Below are 26,599 nucleotides of genomic sequence, written 5' to 3'. Positions count from 1 at the left end.
ACTCAAGTCAGTTGGTTAATGCATCCACTGCAGAGATCTTGACAGAACGAGAAAGTCACATATTATACTCTTGACGTAGATTTTTCACCTCTTCATCTCTGCAAGATTGATGCAAATGAATTATAGCGATTTTGTTAAGAATGGCACCTGCTCTGCAGTGCTATGTACTGGCAGAACCTGTATTGCCAAGTGCTATGTGAAAAAAACAAGTTATTCCCAAGGGTGAGGATGTGCCGTAAGGGCCAGAGCTGCATACTTGGGAGGTGGGGAACACGGTTGGAGTGTCGGCGCCCACTCAACATCCTGTGATTCTGGGCAAATCACATAATCTCTCCTTGCTACCAAAAATGTGTTCTTGTGTAATATAACTGGTGCTTGTAAGGAAATGCCTCCTTGGCATGGTTGCCCCCTGACTTTTTGCCTTTGCTGATGCTAAGTTTACAATTGAAAGTGTGCTGAGGCCTGCTAACCAGGCCCCAGCACCAGTGTTCTTTCCCTAACCTGTACTTTTGTATCCACAATTGGCAGACCCTGGCATCCAGATAAGTCCCTTGTAACTGGTACTTCTAGTACCAAGGGCCCTGATGCCAAGGAAGGTCTCTAAGGGCTGCAGCATGTCTTATGCCACCCTGGAGACCTCTCACTCAGCACAGACACACTGCTTGCCAGCTTGTGTGTGCTAGTGAGGACAAAACGAGTAAGTCGACATGGCACTCCCCTCAGGGTGCCATGCCAGCCTCTCACTGCCTATGCAGTATAGGTAAGCCACCCCTCTAGCAGGCCTTACAGCCCTAAGGCAGGGTGCACTATACCATAGGTGAGGGTACCAGTGCATGAGCATGGTACCCCTACAGTGTCTAAACAAAACCTTAGACATTGTAAGTGCAGGGTAGCCATAAGAGTATATGGTCTGGGAGTCTGTCAAACACGAACTCCACAGCACCATAATGGCTACTCTGAAAACTGGGAAGTTTGGTATCAAACTTCTCAGCACAATAAATGCACACTGATGCCAGTGTACATTTTATTGTAAAATACACCCCAGAGGGCACCTTAGAGGTGCCCCCTGAAACTTAACCGACTATCTGTGTAGGCTGACTAGTTTTAGCAGCCTGCCACAAACCGAGACATGTTGCTGGCCCCATGGGGAGAGTGCCTTTGTCACTCTGAGGCCAGTAACAAAGCCTGCACTGGGTGGAGATGCTAACACCTCCCCCAGGCAGGAATTGTCACACCTGGCGGTGAGCCTCAAAGGCTCACCTCCTTTGTGCCAACCCAGCAGGACACTCCAGCTAGTGGAGTTGCCCGCCCCCTCCGGCCAGGCCCCACTTTTGGCGGCAAGGCCGGAGAAAATAATGAGAAAAACAAGGAGGAGTCACTGGCCAGTCAGGACAGCCCCTAAGGTGTCCTGAGCTGAAGTGACTCTAACTTTTAGAAATCCTCCATCTTGCAGATGGAGGATTCCCCCAATAGGGTTAGGATTGTGACCCCCTCCCCTTGGGAGGAGGCACAAAGAGGGTGTACCCACCCTCAGGGCTAGTAGCCATTGGCTACTAACCCCCCAGACCTAAACACGCCCTTAAATTTAGTATTTAAGGGCTACCCTGAACCCTAGAAAATCAGATTCCTGCAACTACAAGAAGAAGGACTGCCTAGCTGAAAAACCCCTGCAGAGGAAGACCAGAAGACGACAACTGCCTTGGCTCCAGAAACTCACCGGCCTGTCTCCTGCCTTCCAAAGATCCTGCTCCAGCGACGCCTTCCAAAGGGACCAGCGACCTCGACATCCTCTGAGGACTGCCCCTGCTTCGAAAAGACAAGAAACTCCCGAGGACAGCGGACCTGCTCCAAGAAAATCTGCAACTTTGTTTCCAGCAGCTTTAAAGAACCCTGCAAGCTCCCCGCAAGAAGCGTGAGACTTGCAACACTGCACCCGGCGACCCCGACTCGGCTGGTGGAGATCCGACACCTCAGGAGGGACCCCAGGACTACTCTGATACTGTGAGTACCAAAACCTGTCCCCCCTGAGCCCCCACAGCGCCGCCTGCAGAGGGAATCCCGAGGCTTCCCCTGACCGCGACTCTTTGAACCTAAAGTCCCGACGCCTGGGAGAGACCCTGCACCCGCAGCCCCCAGGACCTGAAGGACCGGACTTTCACTGGAGAAGTGACCCCCAGGAGTCCCTCTCCCTTGTCCAAGTGGAGGTTTCCCCGAGGAATCCCCCCCTTGCCTGCCTGCAGCGCTGAAGAGATCCCGAGATCTCTCATAGACTAACATTGAAAACCCGACGCTTGTTTCTACACTGCACCCGGCCGCCCCCGCGCTGCTGAGGGTGAAATTTCTGTGTGGACTTGTGTCCCCCCCGGTGCCCTACAAAACCCCCCTGGTCTGCCCTCCGAAGACGCGGGTACTTACCTGCAAGCAGACCGGAACCGGGGCACCCCCTTCTCTCCATTCTAGCCTATGTGTTTTGGACACCACTTTGAACTCTGCACCTGACCGGCCCTGAGCTGCTGGTGTGGTGACTTTGGGGTTGCTCTGAACCCCCAACGGTGGGCTACCTTGGACCAAGAACTAAGCCCTGTAAGTGTCTTACTTACCTGGTTAACCTAACAAATACTTACCTCCCCTAGGAACTGTGAAAATTGCACTGTGTCCACTTTTAAAACAGCTATTTGTGAATAACTTGAAAAGTATACATGCAATTTTGATGATTTGAAGTTCCTAAAGTACTTACCTGCAATACCTTTCGAATGAGATATTACATGTAGAATTTGAACCTGTGGTTCTTAAAATAAACTAAGAAAAGATATTTTTCTATATAAAAACCTATTGGCTGGATTTGTCTCTGAGTGTGTGTACCTCATTTATTGTCTATGTGTATGTACAACAAGTGCTTAACACTACTCCTTGGATAAGCCTACTGCTCGACCACACTACCACAAAATAGAGCATTAGTATTATCTATTTTTACCACTATTTTACCTCTAAGGGGAACCCTTGGACTCTGTGCATGCTATTCCTTACTTTGAAATAGCACATACAGAGCCAACTTCCTACATTGGTGGATCAGCGGTGGGGTACAAGACTTTGCATTTGCTGGACTACTCAGCCAATACCTGATCACACAACAAATTCCAAAATTGTCATTAGAAATTGATTTTTGCAATTTGAAAAGTTTTCTAAATTCTTAAAAGACCTGCTAGGGCCTTGTGTTAGATCCTGTTTAGCATTTCTTTTAGAGTTTAAAAGTTTGTAAAAGTTTGAATTAGATTCTAGAACCAGTTTTAGATTCTTAAAAAGTATTCCAACTTTTAGAAGCAAAATGTCTAGCACAGATGTGACTGTGGTGGAACTCGACACCACACCTTACCTCCATCTACAGATGAGAGAGCTAAGGTCACTCTGTAAACTAAAGAAAATAACCATAGGCCCCAAACCTACCAAAATACAGCTCCAGGAGCTTTTGGCAGAGTTTGAAAAGGCCAACCCCTCTGAGGGTGGCAACTCAGAGGAAGATGATAGTGAATTGGAGGAAGATTCCCCCCTACCAGTCCTATCTAGGGAGGACAGGGCCTCTCAAGCCCTGACTCCAAAAATACTAGTCAGAGATACTGGCTCCCTCACAGGAGGGACCAGCACCTCTGAAATCACTGAGGATAACCCCAGTGAAGAGGACATCCAGTTAGCCAGGATGGCCAAAAGATTGGCTTTGGAAAGACAGATCCTAGCCATAGAGAGGGAAAGACAAGAGATGGGCCTAGGACCCATCAATGGTGGCAGCAACATAAATAGGGTCAGAGATTCTCCTGACATGTTGAAAATCCCTAAAGGGATTGTAACTAAATATGAAGATGGTGATGACATCACCAAATGGTTCACAGCTTTTGAGAGGGCTTGTGCAACCAGAAAAGTGAACAGATCTCACTGGGGTGCTCTCCTTTGGGAAATGTTCACAGGAAAGTGTAGGGATAGACTCCTCACACTCTCTGGACAAGATGCAGAATCTTATGACCTCATGAAGGGTACTCTGATTGAGGGCTTTGGATTCTCCACTGAGGAGTATAGGATTAGATTCAGGGGGGCTCAAAAATCCTCGAGCCAGACCTGGGTTGACTTTGTAGACTACTCAGTGAAAACACTAGATGGTTGGATTCAAGGCAGTGGTGTAAGTAATTATGATGGGCTGTACAATTTATTTGTGAAAGAACACCTGTTAAGTAATTGTTTCAATGATAAACTGCATCAGCATCTGGTAGACCTAGGACCAATTTCTCCCCAAGAATTGGGAAAGAAGGCGGACCATTGGGTCAAGACAAGGGTGTCCAAGACTTCAACAGGGGGTGACCAAAAGAAAGGGGTCACAAAGACTCCCCAGGGGAAGGGTGATGAGACAACCAAAACTAAAAGTAGTAAAGAGTCTTCTACAGGCCCCCAAAAACCTGCACAGGAGGGTGGGCCCAGAGCCTCTTCACAAAACAATGGGTACAAGGGTAAAAACTTTGATCCCAAAAAGGCCTGGTGTCATAGCTGTAAACAGCATGGACACCAAACTGGAGACAAGGCCTGTCCCAAGAAAGGTTCCACTCCAAACTCCCATCCAGGTAACACTGGTATGGCTAGTCTCCAAGTGGGATCAACAGTGTGCCCAGAGCAAATCAGGGTCCACACTGAAGCTACTCTAGTTTCTGAGGGTGGGGTGGATTTAGCCACACTAGCTGTCTGGCCGCCTAACATGCAAAAATACAGACAGCAACTCTTAATTAATGGGACTAGAATAGAGGGCCTGAGGGATACAGGTGCCAGTGTCACCATGGTGACAGAGAAACTGGTTTCCCCTGGCCAATACCTGACTGGAAAAACTTACACAGTCACCAACGCTGACAATCAGAGAAAAGTACATCCCATGGCAATGGTTACTTTAGAATGGGGAGGGGTCAATGGCCTGAAACAGGTGGTGGTCTCCTCAAATATCCCAGTGGACTGTCTGCTTGGAAATGACCTGGAGTCCTCAGCATGGGCTGAGGTAGAACTAAAAACCCATGCAGCAATGCTGGGTATCCCTGAACTGGTGTGTGTGAAAACAAGAGCACAATGCAAGGCACAGGGTGAAAAAGTAGAGCTGGAGTCTGGAAAAATGGCCCAGCCTACCAAGAGAACAGGAAAGTCAGTTGGGAAACCAACTGCAACACAGCAAAAGAAAGGGAACCTCTCTTCTCAGGAAGAAGTTCTGCCCTCTGAGGGAACTGAGCCTTTGGAGCTTGAACCTTATCAGGTTGAGCTCTTAGGCCCAGGGGGACCCTCAAGGGAGGAGCTGTGTAAGGGACAAGAAACCTGTCCCTCTCTTGAAGGCCTTAGGCAGCAAGCTGCTGAAGAGTCCAAAGGCAAGAAAAATGGAACGCATAGGGTCTATTGGGAAGATGGACTCCTGTACACTGAGGCCAGAGACCCCAAACCTGGTGCCACTAGGAGAGTGGTAGTGCCTCAGCTGTTCAGAGAGTTCATCCTAACATTGGCCCATGACATTCCCCTTGCTGGGCATTTGGGACAAACCAAGACGTGGGAGAGGTTAGTCAACCACTTCTACTGGCCCAATATGTCCAACATGGTTAAGGAGTTTTGCCTCTCCTGCCCCACCTGTCAAGCCAGTGGTAAGACAGGTGGGCATCCAAAGGCCCCCCTCATTCCACTTCCAGTGGTGGGGGTGCCCTTTGAAAGAGTGGGTGTGGACATAGTTGGTCCACTAGAACCTCCCACAGCCTCAGGAAATATGTATATCCTGGTAGTAGTGGATCATGCTACCAGGTATCCTGAAGCTATTCCCCTTAGGTCGACTACTGCCCCTGCAGTAGCCAAGGCCCTCATTGGTATCTTTACCAGAGTGGGTTTCCCTAAGGAGGTGGTGTCTGACAGAGGTACCAACTTCATGTCAGCATACCTAAAGCACATGTGGAATGAGTGTGGAGTGACTTATAAATTCACTACACCTTACCATCCACAAACTAATGGCTTAGTTGAGAGATTCAACAAGACATTAAAGGGCATGATCATGGGGCTCCCAGAAAAACTCAAAAGGAGATGGGATGTCCTCCTGCCATGTCTGCTTTTCGCTTACAGGGAGGTACCACAGAAGGGAGTAGGGTTCTCACCCTTTGAACTTCTGTTTGGTCATCCTGTAAGGGGACCACTTGCCCTTGTTAAAGAAGGCTGGGAGAGACCTCTCCATGAGCCTAAACAGGACATAGTGGACTATGTACTTGGCCTTCGCTCTAGAATGGCAGAGTACATGGAAAAGGCAACCAAAAACCTTGAGGCCAGCCAACAACTCCAGAAGTTTTGGTATGACCAAAAGGCTGCACTGGTTGAGTTCCAACCAGGGCAGAAAGTCTGGGTTCTGGAGCCTGTGGCTCCCAGGGCACTCCAGGACAAATGGAGTGGTCCTTACCCAGTACTAGAAAGGAAGAGTCAGGTCACCTACCTGGTGGACCTGGGCACAAGCAGGAGCCCCAAGAGGGTGATCCATGTGAACCGCCTTAAGCTCTTCCATGACAGGGCTGATGTGAATCTGTTGATGGTAACAGATGAGGATCAGGAGGCAGAGAGTGAACCTCTCCCTGATCTTCTGTCATCAGACCCAAAAGATGGCACAGTAGATGGAGTGATCTACTCAGACACCCTCTCTGGCCAACAGCAAGCTGATTGTAGGAGAGTCCTACAACAGTTTCCTGAACTCTTCTCCTTAACCCCTGGTCAGACACACCTGTGTACCCATGATGTGGACACAGGAGACAGCATGCCTGTCAAAAACAAAATCTTTAGACAGTCTGACCATGTTAAGGAAAGCATCAAGGTGGAAGTCCACAAGATGCTGGAATTGGGAGTAATTGAGCGCTCTGACAGCCCCTGGGCTAGCCCAGTGGTCTTAGTCCCCAAACCTCACACCAAAGATGGAAAGAAAGAAATTAGGTTTTGTGTAGACTACAGAGGGCTCAATTCTGTCACCAAGACAGATGCTCATCCAATTCCAAGAGCTGATGAGCTCATAGATAAATTAGGTGCTGCCAAATTCTTAAGTACCTTTGACTTGACAGCAGGGTACTGGCAAATAAAAATGGCACCTGGAGCAAAAGAGAAAACAGCATTCTCCACACCTGATGGGCATTATCAGTTTACTGTTATGCCCTTTGGTTTAAAGAATGCCCCTGCCACCTTCCAAAGGTTGGTGAATCAAGTCCTTGCTGGCTTGGAGTCCTTTAGCACAGCTTATCTTGATGATATTGCTGTCTTTAGCTCCACCTGGCAGGATCACCTGGTCCACCTGAGGAAGGTTTTGAAGGCTCTGCAATCTGCAGGCCTCTCTATCAAGGCATCCAAATGCCAGATAGGGCAGGGAACTGTGGTTTACTTGGGCCACCTTGTAGGTGGAGGCCAAGTTCAGCCACTCCAACCCAAGATCCAGACTATTCTGGACTGGGTAGCTCCAAAAACCCAGACTCAAGTCAGGGCATTCCTTGGCTTGACTGGGTATTACAGGAGGTTTGTGAAGGGATATGGATCCATTGTGACAGCCCTCACTGAACTAACCTCCAAGAAAATGCCCAAGAAAGTGAACTGGACTGTGGAATGCCAACAGGCCTTTGACACCCTGAAACAAGCAATGTGCTCAGCACCAGTTCTCAAAGCTCCAGATTATTCTAAGCAGTTCATTGTGCAGACTGATGCCTCTGAACATGGGATAGGGGCAGTTTTGTCCCAAACAAATGATGATGGCCTTGACCAGCCTGTTGCTTTCATTAGCAGGAGGTTACTCCCCAGGGAGCAGCGTTGGAGTGCCATTGAGAGGGAGGCCTTTGCTGTGGTTTGGTCCCTGAAGAAGCTGAGACCATACCTCTTTGGGACTCACTTCCTAGTTCAAACTGACCACAGACCTCTCAAATGGCTGATGCAAATGAAAGGTGAAAATCCTAAACTGTTGAGGTGGTCCATCTCCCTACAGGGAATGGACTTTATAGTGGAACACAGACCTGGGACTGCCCATGCCAATGCAGATGGCCTTTCCAGGTTCTTCCACTTAGAAAATGAAGACTCTCTTGGGAAAGGTTAGTCTCATCCTCTTTCGTTTGGGGGGGGGGTTGTGTAAGGAAATGCCTCCTTGGCATGGTTGCCCCCTGACTTTTTGCCTTTGCTGATGCTAAGTTTACAATTGAAAGTGTGCTGAGGCCTGCTAACCAGGCCCCAGCACCAGTGTTCTTTCCCTAACCTGTACTTTTGTATCCACAATTGGCAGACCCTGGCATCCAGATAAGTCCCTTGTAACTGGTACTTCTAGTACCAAGGGCCCTGATGCCAAGGAAGGTCTCTAAGGGCTGCAGCATGTCTTATGCCACCCTGGAGACCTCTCACTCAGCACAGACACACTGCTTGCCAGCTTGTGTGTGCTAGTGAGGACAAAACGAGTAAGTCGACATGGCACTCCCCTCAGGGTGCCATGCCAGCCTCTCACTGCCTATGCAGTATAGGTAAGCCACCCCTCTAGCAGGCCTTACAGCCCTAAGGCAGGGTGCACTATACCATAGGTGAGGGTACCAGTGCATGAGCATGGTACCCCTACAGTGTCTAAACAAAACCTTAGACATTGTAAGTGCAGGGTAGCCATAAGAGTATATGGTCTGGGAGTCTGTCAAACACGAACTCCACAGCACCATAATGGCTACTCTGAAAACTGGGAAGTTTGGTATCAAACTTCTCAGCACAATAAATGCACACTGATGCCAGTGTACATTTTATTGTAAAATACACCCCAGAGGGCACCTTAGAGGTGCCCCCTGAAACTTAACCGACTATCTGTGTAGGCTGACTAGTTTTAGCAGCCTGCCACAAACCGAGACATGTTGCTGGCCCCATGGGGAGAGTGCCTTTGTCACTCTGAGGCCAGTAACAAAGCCTGCACTGGGTGGAGATGCTAACACCTCCCCCAGGCAGGAATTGTCACACCTGGCGGTGAGCCTCAAAGGCTCACCTCCTTTGTGCCAACCCAGCAGGACACTCCAGCTAGTGGAGTTGCCCGCCCCCTCCGGCCAGGCCCCACTTTTGGCGGCAAGGCCGGAGAAAATAATGAGAAAAACAAGGAGGAGTCACTGGCCAGTCAGGACAGCCCCTAAGGTGTCCTGAGCTGAAGTGACTCTAACTTTTAGAAATCCTCCATCTTGCAGATGGAGGATTCCCCCAATAGGGTTAGGATTGTGACCCCCTCCCCTTGGGAGGAGGCACAAAGAGGGTGTACCCACCCTCAGGGCTAGTAGCCATTGGCTACTAACCCCCCAGACCTAAACACGCCCTTAAATTTAGTATTTAAGGGCTACCCTGAACCCTAGAAAATCAGATTCCTGCAACTACAAGAAGAAGGACTGCCTAGCTGAAAACCCCCTGCAGAGGAAGACCAGAAGACGACAACTGCCTTGGCTCCAGAAACTCACCGGCCTGTCTCCTGCCTTCCAAAGATCCTGCTCCAGCGACGCCTTCCAAAGGGACCAGCGACCTCGACATCCTCTGAGGACTGCCCCTGCTTCGAAAAGACAAGAAACTCCCGAGGACAGCGGACCTGCTCCAAGAAAAGCTGCAACTTTGTTTCCAGCAGCTTTAAAGAACCCTGCAAGCTCCCCGCAAGAAGCGTGAGACTTGCAACACTGCACCCGGCGACCCCGACTCGGCTGGTGGAGATCCGACACCTCAGGAGGGACCCCAGGACTACTCTGATACTGTGAGTACCAAAACCTGTCCCCCCTGAGCCCCCACAGCGCCGCCTGCAGAGGGAATCCCGAGGCTTCCCCTGACCGCGACTCTTTGAACCTAAAGTCCCGACGCCTGGGAGAGACCCTGCACCCGCAGCCCCCAGGACCTGAAGGACCGGACTTTCACTGGAGAAGTGACCCCCAGGAGTCCCTCTCCCTTGTCCAAGTGGAGGTTTCCCCGAGGAATCCCCCCCTTGCCTGCCTGCAGCGCTGAAGAGATCCCGAGATCTCTCATAGACTAACATTGAAAACCCGACGCTTGTTTCTACACTGCACCCGGCCGCCCCCGCGCTGCTGAGGGTGAAATTTCTGTGTGGACTTGTGTCCCCCCCGGTGCCCTACAAAACCCCCCTGGTCTGCCCTCCGAAGACGCGGGTACTTACCTGCAAGCAGACCGGAACCGGGGCACCCCCTTCTCTCCATTCTAGCCTATGTGTTTTGGACACCACTTTGAACTCTGCACCTGACCGGCCCTGAGCTGCTGGTGTGGTGACTTTGGGGTTGCTCTGAACCCCCAACGGTGGGCTACCTTGGACCAAGAACTAAGCCCTGTAAGTGTCTTACTTACCTGGTTAACCTAACAAATACTTACCTCCCCTAGGAACTGTGAAAATTGCACTGTGTCCACTTTTAAAACAGCTATTTGTGAATAACTTGAAAAGTATACATGCAATTTTGATGATTTGAAGTTCCTAAAGTACTTACCTGCAATACCTTTCGAATGAGATATTACATGTAGAATTTGAACCTGTGGTTCTTAAAATAAACTAAGAAAAGATATTTTTCTATATAAAAACCTATTGGCTGGATTTGTCTCTGAGTGTGTGTACCTCATTTATTGTCTATGTGTATGTACAACAAGTGCTTAACACTACTCCTTGGATAAGCCTACTGCTCGACCACACTACCACAAAATAGAGCATTAGTATTATCTATTTTTACCACTATTTTACCTCTAAGGGGAACCCTTGGACTCTGTGCATGCTATTCCTTACTTTGAAATAGCACATACAGAGCCAACTTCCTACAGTGCTCATGTAAAGTGCTGTAATAACTTTGCATCGAGTTTGCGCTATATAAAACTGCAAAATAAATAAATAAAGTGCTCCAATACCTTTGTCTCGAGTTTGCGCTATATAAAAATGCAAAAAAATAACTAAATAAATAAATAAAGACCCCACAGATATAGCACAGAAACAGCACAAGATGCCCTAAACCAAGGAAGAGGAAGAAGCAATATACCACCATGAGCGCAAAGCGGATAAGCAAAAGAAAAAATAGTGCGCCACACTAAGGTACATCCCCGATCGTGCAATAATCCATGTAACAGTCTCCAAGGCGGTAACAAAACAGCCTCGAGGCGGGACAAACTTAAAGCATTTACCAATGACATCAAGGGGTTTTTGAAAGGCAGGCCCAGGAACGAATGAAGGTGATGGGAGTGTTTAAAGTCCACATAGTAGATAACAACAGGTCGAGAAGAGCCGCGTGTGCGCGCTTCTATGCTCGACCTAAAAAACAAAGAGAGTATGAGACAATGAAGAAGGGGTGCGACGTTAGGAAAGGAAGTGAGAGGATTTCAGTGAAATAAAGTGAAAAGGGAGATGTGAAAGAGAGGGAGAAATAAAAGATAAAATGAAAGAGAGAATAAGAGAGAGGTACAAAATAAATGGAGTATCAGAGGTAATAAAGGAGAAGCAATGAGATTTAATGAAAGAAAGAAATGGCGTCAAAGGCAAGGAAAGAAGGATAACAAATAGAGGAGAGGTAATAGAAAGGAAGAAAAAAGGAAAGCCGGAATAAGGCAGAGTGAAATGTAGCGCAAGTCGGGAGAACGGAGGTCTCAAACCCTTCGAGCACTGTCCTTAAGGCCTGGTTGGAAGAGGAAATGCCATATGTTTCTCAGACGGCACCACCTTGCTCTCAAGCAGAAAGTCCTGACACCTGGCCTGGGGGATGAGGCCGCTGCACAAGCCTCCCACCTTCTCCGAACACAGTTAAGGTCCACAGGAGCAGAGCTGAACAGTCATATTCCATATTCTTTGAACGTACAGAGTCTCACGTGGCTTTAGCAAGAAATATGTGCCAGAAAACTCTTTCAACACCGCTATTGGAGCCAGAAACGTAGCCCGGGAGTTTGACTGACAGATGGCCGTCCTAAGGAGTGTGGGAACAACTGATGCTGAGGCCCCAAGAACAGACTGCAGGGGACGCATTGGGGTCTACAGTTATATATTCCGTTCCAGCTGTGGTGTGCCTCGAGAAATTGTGAAAATAGTATTTTGAAATAGTACGTTCGGTTTTCTTAAAAAAAAAAACCCGTTCCAGCTATCCTGCTCCCAGAACTGCTGTCTATTTCTCTCCCTGCTCTAAAAACTGCTACTTGCAGTTCATAAATTTACATGAATCAAACGTTTCTCAACCTGCATCTAATTCAAACTAGCACCTAGGCAACATGAGACCATATCACACTCCTGCTCGTCCTGTCTTCCATAACCACCTGTATACACTGCATATACCTGCCCACCACGCACACCTCACGATGCCTACGTAAATACTGCAGGGGGGTTTTGGAGTCACAAGTGCTATTTAAATAATACCTATGGAGGAGTAACTCACTCAGCCACCCAAAAGGGCCTCACAAGCTTCACATGGTGTAAGAAAAGTGGTATATAAAAGAACGCACAATACAATACCTAGCCACGGAACAAAATCTACCCCAATAAATGCCCCACTTTAATGTTGTTCGCATTTCCAAGTACAAACTTTCCCTCTCGGGAGGACTTTCTCTCAAAGTAGATGACTTTTACAGTGGACCTCTGTCCATTACAGCAGAACGCTATGTTATTGATGCTCTGTAAATCCACTTGCATACATACAACGTCATGCCAGAGAACCGCAATCATACTGTCAGCCTCAGAGTACTGGTGTGTGTTACCTTTCAAGGGAAGTTACAGGCACCACTTACATTTCTAGTATAGGGTGGCTTAGAGTCTTTCTTCTTAAAGGAAATTACCAACACTTGTCCAAGGTTCTTTACTCATGCTTAATATATCAGTATTTATGTATCATAAAACATGATGGGGAGCAGCAGTGCACTGAATATTGTGTGGGGGCTGGGAGCGGATAGCTCACATCAAGTGGGGGTTACATTTTTTATACCAGAAAAGAGCATTAAGGTCTGTCAATCACAATCTGGCAATAATTCAGAGATTTCGAAAAGCAAGGCAAAGTGGGTACTCATTTGCATATCTTGCCCCTCATGCTCTGGAACTCTTACCCGTTTCATATTAGGTACTGTCCAAACAAACCTTTCTTCAGGAAATCACTGTAGATGTGGCGATTTCAAACTGGTGCCTGAACAAGTATAACTGTCATCATAAGGTCTTCTAGCGCTGGGAAGCCACTTGGGGTAACCATGAGCTTCACAAAACAATAACAAATTACAAGAAATGCGTCATTATTTTACAATAGTATTTTACATATTTACATTTTTAGGCACAGGGAGATTAAGACCCTTATTATGAACCTGGTGGTCTACTGACTGCCAGTGCCATGGTGGCGGTTTTACCGCCAACAGGCTGGCGGTGAAGACCGCCACATTATGAGTGTGGTGGGGTGGCCTTTGCCAACCTGCCACATATCCGCTCAGACCGCCAGGGCGGTCGGACCTGCTGGGCCGGAGATGAGCATCTCCGCCCCAGTGGTTCACAGAAGACCGCCGGTGTAGAAAGAGCCGGCTTTCTACCAGGGTTTCCGCAGTGGTAGCATCCCCACAAAACCCTGGCAGAAAGGCTACTGGTGCCAAGGAATTTCTTACTTGTCACCGGCAGATGACTCCTTCCCCCCCAGCAAGCACGATAACCACCCAGTCCTCCTTCCCCCATTCCCCTCCTGGTACAGTGCCTCTCACCCACCTCCCACCACCCCTACCCCCTCTCCTGGTACAGCGCAACCCTCCCCGCATACATGCACACAGACACCCACACGCACCCGCATACACTCATTCACCAACACTGAAATACATGCATTCACTCACATGCGTCCATACTCGCATACACCACAACACTCATACTCGCATACACACTTACATTCATACACGCACTCACTTCTACATTCATACATGCACTCACTTCTACATTCACACACGCATTCAATAATGCATACACACTCACATGCACACATGCAGACAATACCCACTCACACATGCACACACAACAACCCCCACCCCCCTCCTCTGTCGACGATCGACTTACCTGGTCTGGGGAGGATGTCTTCCGGCAGGTTCCAAATCCAGATGTTTTTACCCTTCCAAGGAAGGATAGCAGCACCTACTTGTTGATGCAAAGATAATGGTCTCCCTTACTGTCCCAAGGGAGGGACCTGCCACTTTTAACATGCCTTTTTAAAGCTAGGGTACACTCACTTTTTACTCTTAATGTTTGCTTTACTTGCGCACTTGTGTTCTTCACATGAAAGGGTACCAGCACAAACATTTTCATTTGTATCGCACTTCTTACTTTGCCAAGGGAGGGTGTTGGCAGATTTCCAAATGTCGGTGCTTCTTACTTTCTAAAGTGGTATTAGAGGTATGTCTTACTTTTTTCAAGTGAGGATACTGGTAGGTCTTACTATTTAAAGTGGGGGTGGTGGTACTTCTTACTTTCTCAAGTGGGTATGGTGGTATGTCTTACTATTTCAAGTGAGGATACTGGCATTTCTTACTTTTTCAAGGGAAGATACTGGTACTTCTTATGCTTTCAAGTAAGGATACTTGTACTTCTTGCATTTTCAAGCAAGACACTACTTTTTGCTTTTGCAAGTGAGGATACTGGAGATACGGTTTCAAGTGAGGATAGTTGTACTTCATATATTATTAAGTCAGTATATTTTGAATACTCATTTTCAATTGAGACTACTGGCACTTCTTACTTTTCCAAGTGTGATTACTAGTATTTGTTACTTTTCAAGTAAGAATTCTGTTTCCTATAACTTATTCCTGGGGAGGGTGTCACCACTCCTTACTTTTAAAAGGTAGCGTGCTGCCACTCCTCAGCAGCGAAGGTACTTCTTTGATTGGCAAAAATAGCTCAGAATGAAGTAGTTATGCTGAGACAGAGTGTCTGAAAATCTTTTTTTTCCGCTGAAAGCCCTGCTCAGGGCTATAATAAAAAGTAAATTGAAGCACAAATGACAGAGCTCGGCAGCAGTCAGACAGCCCAATAAAAGGACGGAATGTCTCTAAAGAAGAGTGGCGATTAAAGGCGCCCTTGTTTTGTGGTAAACCCTAGTAAGATCTCACTGGGGAGCGCTGTTTCCAGTCATAGATTAAGAACAAGACACGTGTGAGGATGGAACAGAGAAGGGAACAGACTTTCTCAACTAATAAGCAGTTTCTCTGCTGGGTCTAGCAGTAAGTGTCTCAGAACACAATCCGCCTAATGCTTCAGAACTTAAAAAGGACTTTGCCTCTTAATGACAGACAAGTAGGTTTATGTCGATATTTATGTACTGAGATTACATTACTCTGGCTCCTAGTACCTTGCCCCTGCACCCCGCAGCATGGCATTCGATGCTTCAAGCGGTTTCATTTACTTGTCCCCAAATCTTAGCAAACATGGAAGTTGACGCTGCATGCTGTTTTGTTGCCAAGGGCAAATTTGAGGGGTACTTGGCAGTACCAGGTCCCACATCATGTTCTCGACACCTGTGGTGAGGGAAAAGAGTACACGAGGGCCGGTGGCACAGGAAGGAAATGCTATTGAGTTTCTGCATTTCCCTTCATGGTAGCTACCTGCTTTTGTGAGAAAGAGTGTCACCCTCCCACCCCCCAACGGAGAATTGTGTAGCTCATAAGTGTAATTTCAAAGCTTATTGACAGCAACATTATGGCTTAATTTTACAGATTATTGGATCAGTTTGATCGCTCATTGTAGTATCATTTCAGTGATGCATTTGTTCTCATTTCAATTTTTGTATGGAACAATTTAAATCAATGTGGGGTTTCTAGTAAATATTAAATGTAGGCGATAAAGATGAGAACTACAGGACAGGCCATAAAAGTATATCACTTCCTGATGGCTTATACAACAAATTCTGGAAAAGCCACACCTTAAGCTCCTAAAATACCGTTCATTAATTACTCGTGTTTAACATCTATGCATCAGTAATTTGTACTAAATGTACCACTGGTGTCTGTGAATATCACTGAGAACACTAGTACCATTTAATAGCCACCTTTATCAATTGTATTTTATTGGATGGAGCTCCTTAACCACTTGAAACCGTGGTACCCGAGACATTACTTATCATATCTCAGGTATTTGCTAGTACTATTCAGTTTTAAGTACCGGCCTGTGCTGTGTCTGATATTACATAATGCAGGCACACTCTAAGTTGATTCAGGATTCTAGTAAAAATAATATGTAAAGCTCTTTGAGTTTGGGACCATTGTTTTGGAAACAGTAAAGTAAGTAATAGTTTATTTTTGCATAGTTACTTAAAACCGTGGCATAAAATAACTCACGAAACCATTTCATCAAATACATCACAAACAGGCAATTAGGCCTTGATGCAACATAACAGTAGTAAAAACAACAGCTTTATGAAATAGGATTACGTTTCAATAAACCCACTGAACAGTACTGCAACAGTGATCATCAAATTAAAATCAAGAACGAGTTAAACAGGTAGGCCGCTATGTCTGAGCCATGCAAATTAGTTTGGCTGTGACGAGTGTGACCCCAGTACTAAAAAGAATAAAACACCCAACCGCAGTGCAATCCCTTTTCAGTTCCAGACTAATTTGTGCAGAACGGCCAAAAGGGAAGAAAACAGGCAATAGAGCAGACCTGTTTAAAAGAGAAAGTGATCAAGAGAGAGTATAGTCTGCAGGTGCGCAGTAAAGTGCCAAGAAAGTTTATTGCGGATACCACAGAAAAGTGCAGCCAAGGAGCAGGCACACCGGTTAAGTTCAAACAAGCAAAAAAGTGGATTGAAAGGACCCAGACACTGAGTTGACCAAAAGCCTGTGCTACTTAGATGGAGGTGCAGAATAGGAAAGAGCTTAAACATGAAAAGCTTAGACTCCGCAGCAAGGAGCGTGGTGCCCCCAATGTGCACCTGCACCAGTTCAGAAGTCGCGTTCCACTCTGCCGCATTCCTAGTGAGGTTGCGTCGCAAGCAGTTGGTGTGGCTGATACCCCCATTTGAGGCTTGTGCCATGGAAGCAATCTCATTCCATTCTGGGAGAAGCCAGTGCTGGTGGCCATGGAGAGGAGTGACTGGACTTACTGAGGGCCATCTTGTTTTCCACCTTTACCAGAAATGTCAACATATTTCAGGTCAGCTGTGGGTCCCTGGTTCAAAGCAGGCCAGCACCCCCTGCCTCCTTGTGAAAATGCCTCTTTAGTAAGAAGAGGCTCTTAACAGCTGTCTGCACAGGCGCCAAGTTTCATATTGGTCCTCCCGCTGCCAAGGGAGAAGATGGATAGTGAGGGTAATAGTCCTAGGTGATGCAACAAGAACTTCTCTTTAACTATGATCACATACCCAGTGTCTAAATATTTTTGAGGGGCAAGGGTCTTGAAGTTGTTTAATGTCATCCAACCATGAGTTTTGTGTGCCAAAGTAGCCTAGTACTCAATGAGCGACTGGATTTTTATTGTTCCCCAGACTATTCTTTTAAACACCAGGTGGCTAATTGAGGTATCCCAGACCTGTCAAGCCCAGTGACTATTAGCGATTCCTGAAGGTAGGCCCTTGCTGGCGACAGTTTTCTGTTCAGCAACTCCTTCCATAGGAGGTGACTTAATGTGTTAGGCTCTGCCTTCCTGATTTTGATCCAACAGATTATGTAGGCCTACCACCTGCCCAAGGTCTGGTCTGTCAGACCAAACTCCAGCTGGATCTGTGCTGGAGAGGTGATACACGGGAGAGTGAAAAAGATTCCAAAACACTGTACCATTGTGTTGTCCAAAACTTTAGCATTCCTTCCTCTTAACAGTTCGCTCCCATATGATACAGTCCGTGGTAGCTTAGCTTGTACAACACAGAGAACGGGTGCCAAAGATGGACTAGCCTATTTCCTTTTCAGATTTTTGAGGGCCACGGCCCGAGTCAACCCCTTCCTCTTGATAGCTTCTTTCTGGATGGAAAACAAACCATCTTTATCGATGATAGTTCCCAGATATTTAAATTCCTTTGATGTTTTGATTTGTGAACCTTCCCCGTGCTATGCCTGAAGTTTCTCCTTGTTGTTGATCATCGTGGTCTTGGTTTTCCCAAGGCAAATGGTCAGGCCGTCGTCTATAGAGCTATTGATCAAGCATTTCATCCCCACCTAGATATGGTTCACCAGAACCACATCATCGGTATATGGAAAGCTGGATATTGGCACACCCTCTATTTTTGAAGTGTGAAAATTACAAGTGTTTAGCTGCTGCATCGGGTTGGCCAGAGACAGGGTGTGAATGTCCCTCAAAGAGAGGCTTGCTAAGATGTCTGCATTTCTTCCATTTTTTAAATGTAGTGGATAAAAAGGTCTAACACAGCTATTCTGGCGTTTATGTGGCACTTACTGTGAGGCAAGGGTTTTTGCTAGGGTCAAAACCTTGAAATTCTGTCTTGCTGACATATGTCACAAAGAATGCACAAAAAGTGAAGTAAATGGTGAATACTTGAATTAACATAAGCCACTGTCAATTACTCTGGCTCACACTTCTTTCTGTAATTTTTTAGCTTGCCTGTGACATTACAAATAGAGAACAGCCGTATGCAAATCCGCTTTGGCTTTGTCCCCAAGGGAACAGTGCAGACTAAACTGACAGACCAATTCCCCTCCAAACGTGGAACATAAGTAAACACATACCAGTTAGAGAATGTCTTTGAATCTGCAGTATTTGTACATACTGGAATATGTTTGACCACATGATACTGGAATTGACTTATCTAAATGTAAATTTATGGATGGAAAATTTGATTTCGTAGCTGGAACAAATCACCTTTGCACAGAAACAGGGAAAGTAGATGTAACCCCTCAGCGAAAGGGGGCGTTGACTGTAAATGTCTGCAAACAGCTAAAAATTGTAGAATGCAGAACTCCAATCCTGTTGTGCCATCTGTTTGCTAATAGTGCTCTGTTCTATTCTCTGAGTTTAAGATGTTGATGTTCACAGTGCCTTTCTTTCATGCTGTCCTTCACTCTTTCACTTTCTTAGTCTTGGATGCAACGGGAGACGTGGCGCTCTATGCTGGCCTAGTGGTAGCTGTGTTCATATTTATCATTCTGCTAATGGTTATCGGCATAGTGGTGTACCGTCGCAACTGCAGGGAATTTGACACTGACATCACAGACTCCTCTGCTGCTCTCACTGGAGGCTTTCATCCAGTCAATTTCAAGACCTCCAGACAAGGTAAGGGTGACCCTTCCAAAGTACACTCACAAACCTCTGCTTACCACTGTATATGCCACACCAGTTAACACACTTTACCAGTTTACTTCTTTGATTCTCTGAAAGTATGTTGATAGTCTAAAATCAGTTTTGCAGTGTGAATCTTTTCCGGCTTCCCATGCTATGCATTATTCTAGTAGTTATGTCTGGAATTCTCCACTTTCTTGTAGACATTCTTCAATTTGTTTTTTTTTGCTGAGAGTCGGCAGATCCCCATTTAGTGCTTCCTGTGATGTCGTACAACCTCTCCCAGAAGCTCTCAATATTGGTCGCCATCTTCAGATTCTTTTTTCTGCCATTCGGTCTGGATGATTGGCTGAAGTGGTTGAAATTTATAAAAGTTTTTCAAAGATGAGGTACCAGAGGAAATTCCTAGTGCAAAGGGAAAGTTTTTCTCAATGGTTTCGAGAATTCCGGGGCAGGAGGCTCCCTGTTTGGTATGATGGAGAAAATGTTGTGCCGGTTCTGGCCAAAGTGCCACCACAAGTTCGTGCAGAAGGACCAACACCAGGTCTGTAACCTCTGCCTGCCAATCAGTCATTGAAACAATGTCTGCAATGCCTGAACTGAGTTCAAGTCGAAGACGTTGAAGGCGAGGGAGAAGTAGAGACAGGTGCAAATGTAGTGCAGGGTCATCCCTGAGAGACCGAGGACTGTCAAGTAAGAAGGAGGAAAACGTTGCTTAACTGCTTAAGGCGCAGAAGGGTAAACGTATGACGCCGTCCTGAGAATCGTTGAGTCGAGGGAGAGGCAGCTGAGAAAGACAAGAGGCAGCAGGTGCCTGAGTCTCAAAAATCAAAATCAAGGGCATTGAAGGGAGCCTCATCATCGAAAAAATTGCTGAACAAAGACAGGTCCCAAGACAAGGAACCTCCCGGATCCCTCGAAAGGGACACCGAAGGAGGAAAGTCTCCCAAAAAGACTTGCTTGCTGCAAGACGGAGGAGGTTGAGATGCTTCGACATTGAAATGAGATAGATCTTGGGATGACACAAGAAGCTTGAAAACCGACACCATGATGCAAAGATGCCTGCCTTGTGGGGATGATTGTTTTTGTGTAGGAAGGAAGGTTTGTTTTCTTTTTCTATGTGTGCTGAGATGGTGTAGGAACCATTCAAGTGTGCCACAAACGTGCATGAGAGAAACAAAACTCATCCCCAAAGGCACACTAAACAAGGAAAAAAGGAGCAAACCATTACATTTCTACGGAATATACCTTTACAAGATATACGCATGGCAGCAACATAGCCATCTGTACTCATGTTTACAAACCACTGCAGCATAGACATTCAAATGAACAAGGAAGCTCAAGTTAGACATAAATTGTTAAACATCTGTTTACACACCAAGGACCATCTTCAACCCAGCCACCACCAAACTAACAAAACCACCACAAAATCTATGCACAACAAATGAATCCAGAAAAGATTCATGCTAAAAAATGATAATTTTCATACCTGTAGGTGTAGGTTTAAAGCATGAAGAATTTTCTGGATTCACAAGCAACTCATCCACCTTCATCAAGAAGATGGAAGAAATAAAAAAGTGATGATGGCTATCCGGGGAAGGGCAGACAAGGTCAAAGGAAGCACTGAATGGTGACCCCTTGACACCCAACAAACAACCATAGACGAAAGACTACAAAAAAGTGAAGAATTCTGGACCCAGCCACTAGATGGAAGAATAATGCACAGAAAACTCTTCAAACAGGAAAACAAACAGGAAAACTAAACTAAACCTACAGTTGAGAAACTTATTGTTTTAAGCCTTGTAGCCTTTCTGAAGGGAGCACTAATTTTCTTTTGGTTGGTTATTGGTAACTCACAATTCAGTGATACTGTATGAAGGAACGTATTATAGAAATTGCCCCAGGGGTGCAACAGGCTTTTTTGCCTAATTTGTGCACTGCTGGGGCACTTTGGCATACAGAAGGGGAAGTAGACATTTGTGCAAGCCTTTCTGTAATACTGATGGCACTGGCACACATGTAGCCCCAGCAATATCTCAAGAGGGCATTCTCACATTTGTACATTGTCCCATTTAAATTAGGGAATCTCTTTGCCTCTAGGTCCGCGCCATAATATGGATGTGGGCACAAAGGCAAAGAAGCTGTCAGGCGGTGCATTGCAGGTGTGTAGGAAAGTACCATCTTGCCTGGCATGTTACCCCCATTTTTCACTGTATATATGTTGTTTTAGTTGTATGTGTCACTGGGACCCTGGGTTACCAGGGTCCCAGTGACACATAAGTGTGCCTGTATGTGTTACCTGTGTAGTGACTAACTGTCTCACTGAGGCTCTGCTAATCAGAACCTCAGTGGTTATGCTCTCTCATTTCTTTCCAAATTGTCACTGACAGGCTAGTGACCATTTTTACCAATTTACATTGGCTTACTGGAACACCCTTATAATCCCCTAGTATATGGTACTGAGGTACCCAGGGTATTGGGGTTCCAGGAGATCCCTATGGGCTGCAGCATTTCTTTTGCCACCCATAGGGAGCTCTGACAATTCTTACACAGGCCTGCCACTGCAGCCTGAGTGAAATAACGTCCACGTTATTTCACAGCCATTTTACACTGCACTTAAGTAACTTATAAGTCACCTATATGTCTAACCTTTACCTGGTAAAGGTTAGGTGCAAAGTTACTTAGTGTGAGGGCACCCTGGCACTAGCCAAGGTGCCCCCACATTGTTCAGAGCCAATTCACTGAACTTTGTGAGTGCGGGGACACCATTACACGCGTGCACTACATATAGGTCACTACCTATATGTAGCTTCACCATGGTAACTCCGAATATGGCCATGTAACATGTCTATGATCATGGAATTGCCCCCTCTATGCCATCCTGGCATTGTTGGTACAATTCCATGATCCCAGTGGTCTGTAGCACAGACCCTGGTACTGCCAGACTGCCCTTCCCGGGGTTTCTCTGCAGCTGCTGCTGCTGCCAACCCCTCAGACAGGCATCTGCCCTCCTGGGGTCCAGCCAGGCCTGGCCCAGGATGGCAGAACAAAGAACTTCCTCTGAGAGAGGGTGTGACACCCTCTCCCTTTGGAAAATGGTGTGAAGGCAGGGGAGGAGTAGCCTCCCCCAGCCTCTGGAAATGCTTTGTTGGGCACAGATGGGCCCAATTCTGCATAAGCCAGTCTACACCGGTTCAGGGACCCCTTAGCCCCTGCTCTGGCGCGAAACTGGACAAAGGAAAGGGGAGTGACCACTCCCCTGACCTGCACCTCCCCTGGGAGGTGTCCAGAGCTCCTCCAGTGTGCTCCAGACCTCTGCCATCTTGGAAACAGAGGTGCTGCTGGCACACTGGACTGCTCTGAGTGGCCAGTGCCACCAGGTGACGTCAGAGACTCCTTGTGATAGGCTCCTTCAGGTGTTAGTAGCCTTTCCTCTCTCCTAGGTAGCCAAACCCTCTTTTCTGGCTATTTAGGGTCTCTGTCTCTGGGGAAACGAAAGATAACGAATGCATGAGCTCAGCCGAGTTCCTCTGCATCTCCCTCTTCACCTTCTGATAAGGAATCGACCGCTGACCGCGCTGGAAGCCTGCAAACCTGCAACATAGTAGCAAAGACGACTACTGCAACTCTGTAACGCTGATCCTGCCGCCTTCTCGACTGTTTTCCTGCTTGTGCATGCTGTGGGGGTAGTCTGCCTCCTCTCTGCACCAGAAGCTCCGAAGAAATCTCCCGTGGGTCGACGGAATCTTCCCCCTGCAACCGCAGGCACCAAAAAGCTGCATCTCCGGTCCCTTGGGTCTCCTCTCAGCACGACGAGCGAGGTCCCTCGAATCCAGCGACACCGTCCGAGTGACTCCCACAGTCCAGTGACTCTTCAGCCCGAGTTTGGTGGAGGTAAGTCCTTGCCTCACCTCGCTGGGCTGCATTGCTGGGAACCGCGACTTTGCAAGCTACTCCGGCCCCTGTGCACTTCCGGCGGAAATCCTTCGTGCACAGCCAAGCCTGGGTCCACGGCACTCTAACCTGCATTGCACGACTTTCTAAGTTGGTCTCCGGCGACGTGGGACTCCTTTGTGCAACTTCGGCGAGCACCGTTTCACGCATCCTCGTAGTGCCTGTTTCTGGCACTTCTCTGGGTGCTACCTGCTTCAGTGAGGGCTCTTTGTCTTGCTCGACGTCCCCTCTCTCTGCAGGTCCAATTTGCGACCTCCTGGTCCCTCCTGGGCCCCAGCAGCGTCCAAAAACGCCAAACGCACGATTTGCGTGTAGCAAGGCTTGTTGGCGTCCATCCGGCGGGAAAACACTTCTGCACGACTCTCCAAGGCGTGGGGGATCCATCCTCCAAAGGGGAAGTCTCTAGCCCTTGTCGTTCCTGCAGTATTCACAGTTCTTCAGCCTAGTAAGAGCTTCTTTGCACCAACCGCTGGCATTTCTTGGGCATCTGCCCATCTCCGAGCTGCTTGTGACTTTTGGACTTGGTCCCCTTGTTCCACAGGTACCTTCAGACAGGAATCCATCGTTGTTGCATTGCTGATTTGTGTTTTCCTTGCATTCTCCCTCTAACACGACTATTTTGTCCTTAGGGGAACTTTGGTGCACTTTGCACTCACTTTTCAGAGTCTTGGGGTGGGTTATTTTGCTAACTCTCACTATTTTCTAATAGTCCCAGCGACCCTCTACAAGGTCACATAGGTTTGGGGTCCATTCGTGGTTCGCATTCCACTTCTGGAGTATATGGTTTGTGTTGCCCCTATCCCTATGTTTCCCCATTGCATCCTATTGTAACTATACATTGTTTGCACTGTTTTCTAAGACTATACTGCATATTTTTGCTATTGTGTATATATATCTTGTGTATATTTCCTATCCTCTCACTGAGGGTACACTCTAAGATACTTTGGCATATTGTCATAAAAATAAAGTACCTTTATTTTTAGTATAACTGTGTATTGTGTTTTCTTATGATATTGTGCATATGACACTAAGTGGTACTGTAGTAGCTTCACACGTCTCCTAGTTCAGCCTAAGCTGCTCTGCTAAGCTACCATTATCTATCAGCCTAAGCTGCTAGACACCCTATACACTAATAAGGGATAACTGGGCCTGGTGCAAGGTGCAAGTACCCCTTGGTACTCACTACAAGCCAGTCCAGCCTCCTACATTGGTTGTGCAGTGGTGGGATAAGTGCTTTGAGACTACTTACCACTCTTGTCATTGTACTTTTCATAAGAGAAAAATATACAAAACAAGGTCAGTGTATATACACATAGCCAAAAAGTTTTGCATTTCCTCTTTTCACTCTTTTCTAAGTGCTGAAAAGTACTTCTAAACTTTCAAAAAGTTCTTAAAAGTTTAAAAAGTTTTTTTCTGTCTTTCCAAAAAGTTCTGAAAACTTTTTTCTCTTTTGCTATCACTTTAACTCTCTCTAAAAAATGTCTGGCACAGGCCAAAAAGTTGAACTGTCCAAACTTGCATATGATCACCTTAGCTGGAAAGGAGCAAGGAGTCTCTGCATAGAGAGAGGTTTGAGTGTAGGGAAGAATCCTTCCTTAGAACTGTTAATTAATATGCTTAGAGTACAGGATAAGGCCATAAGTGCCCAATCTGTGGAAAAAGTAGCTAATGGTTCTCAATCTGATCCAGGGACTCCCCCAGGAAAAGGTTCAGGAAAGAAACTTCTTAGCCTGCCCATTACTAGACAGTCTAGCATAGTTGGTACAGAGGTTGAATCACATCATACTGATGATGTGCTCTCACATTATACTGGTAGCCAAGCTGTTAGGGTGCCCTCTGTAAGGGACAGGTCTCCTTCTGTTCATTCCCATCATACCTCTGTATCTAGAAATGTCCCTCCCACCCACCCTGATGACAGATTGTTGGAAAGGGAGCTCAATAGATTGAGAGTGGAGCAAACCAGACTGAAGCTCAAGAAGCAACAGCTGGATTTGGATAGACAGTCTTTAGAAATAGAGAGGGAAAGACAGAAAATGGGTTTAGATACCCATGGTGGCAGCAGCAGTATTCCCCATAGTCATCCTGCAAAAGAGCATGATTCCAGGAATCTGCATAAGATAGTTCCCCCTTACAAGGAGGGGGATGACATTAACAAGTGGTTTGCTGCACTTGAGAGGGCCTGTGCTGTACAGGATGTCCCTCAAAAGCAGTGGGCTGCTATCCTATGGCTATCATTTACTGGAAAAGGTAGGGATAGGCTCCTTACTGTAAAAGAAAATGATGCTAACAATTTCCAAGTTCTTAAGAATGCACTCCTGGATGGTTATGGCTTAACCACTGAACAGTACAGGATCAAGTTCAGAGATACCAAAAAGGAGTCTTCACAAGACTGGGTTGATTTCATTGACCAGGCAGTGAAGGCCTTGGAGGGGTGGTTACATGGCAGTAAAGTTACTGATTATGACAGCCTGTATAACTTAATCCTGAGAGAGCATATTCTTAATAATTGTGTGTCTGATTTGTTGCACCAGTACTTGGTGGACTCTGATCTGACCTCTCCCCAAGAATTGGGAAAGAAGGCAGACAAATGGGTCAGAACAAGAGTGAACAGAAAAGTTCATACAGGGGGTGACAAAGATGGCAACAAAAAGAAGGATGGTAAGTCTGCAGACAAGGGTGGGGACAAATCTAAAAATGAGTCTTCATCAGGCCCACAAAAACACTCTGGTGGGGGTGGTGGGCCCAAATCCTCCTTTAATCAGAACAAGGAAAAGAAACCATGGTGCTATTTATGTAAGATAAAAGGCCATTGGACAACAGATCCCAGTTGTCCAAAGAAAGGCACCACAGCTCCTACCACTACAACCCCTACTGCTACACCTAGTGTCCCTACTAATAGCAGTGGTGGAGGGAGCAAACCTACTAATAGCCAATCCAAGGGAGTAGCTGGGCTCACTTTTGGTAATTTAGTTGGGGTTGGTCTGATTAGGGAGACCACAGAGGCTACTTTAGTCTCTGAAGGGGCTATTGACTTAGCCACTTTGGTTGCTTGCCCCCATAACTTGGAGAAGTACAAGCAACTAACCCTAATAAATGGTGTTGAGGTCCAGGCCTACAGGGACACAGGTGCCAGTGTCACAATGGTGATTGAGAAACTGGTGCACCCTGAACAACACATACTTGGACACCAGTACCAAGTAACCGATGCTCACAACATAACACAAAGCCACCCCATGGCTGTTGTAAATCTCAACTGGGGGGGGGTGTCTGGTCCAAAGAAAGTTGTGGTAGCTTCAGATTTACCTGTAGACTGTCTATTAGGGAACGATTTGGAGACATCAGCTTGGTCAGATGTGGAGTTGGAGGCCCATGCAGCAATGCTGGGCATCCCAGGGCATATTTTTGCTTTGACAAGGGCTCAGGCCAAAAAGCAAA

At 46.7% G+C, this 26,599-nt stretch overlaps 1 protein-coding gene across 2 annotated transcripts in view; it reads left to right on the top strand.

The window, feature by feature from the left end:
* UNC5B (unc-5 netrin receptor B) overlaps positions 1–26,599 on the top strand; it is a 409,451-nt gene that overhangs the window by 294,445 nt on the left and 88,407 nt on the right. For both annotated transcript variants that reach the window (XM_069240569.1, XM_069240568.1), the window contains one exon: positions 19,010–19,204. In XM_069240569.1, coding sequence (XP_069096670.1) covers positions 19,010–19,204 — 195 coding nt within the window. The remainder of the gene's footprint in view (positions 1–19,009; positions 19,205–26,599) is intronic.

Source organism: Pleurodeles waltl, chromosome 6, assembly GCF_031143425.1.
Source record: "Pleurodeles waltl isolate 20211129_DDA chromosome 6, aPleWal1.hap1.20221129, whole genome shotgun sequence".
Taxonomy (NCBI): domain Eukaryota; kingdom Metazoa; phylum Chordata; class Amphibia; order Caudata; family Salamandridae; genus Pleurodeles; species Pleurodeles waltl.
Note: the sequence above shows the minus strand (reverse complement) of the source record. Positions and strands in the feature narration are given on the sequence as shown.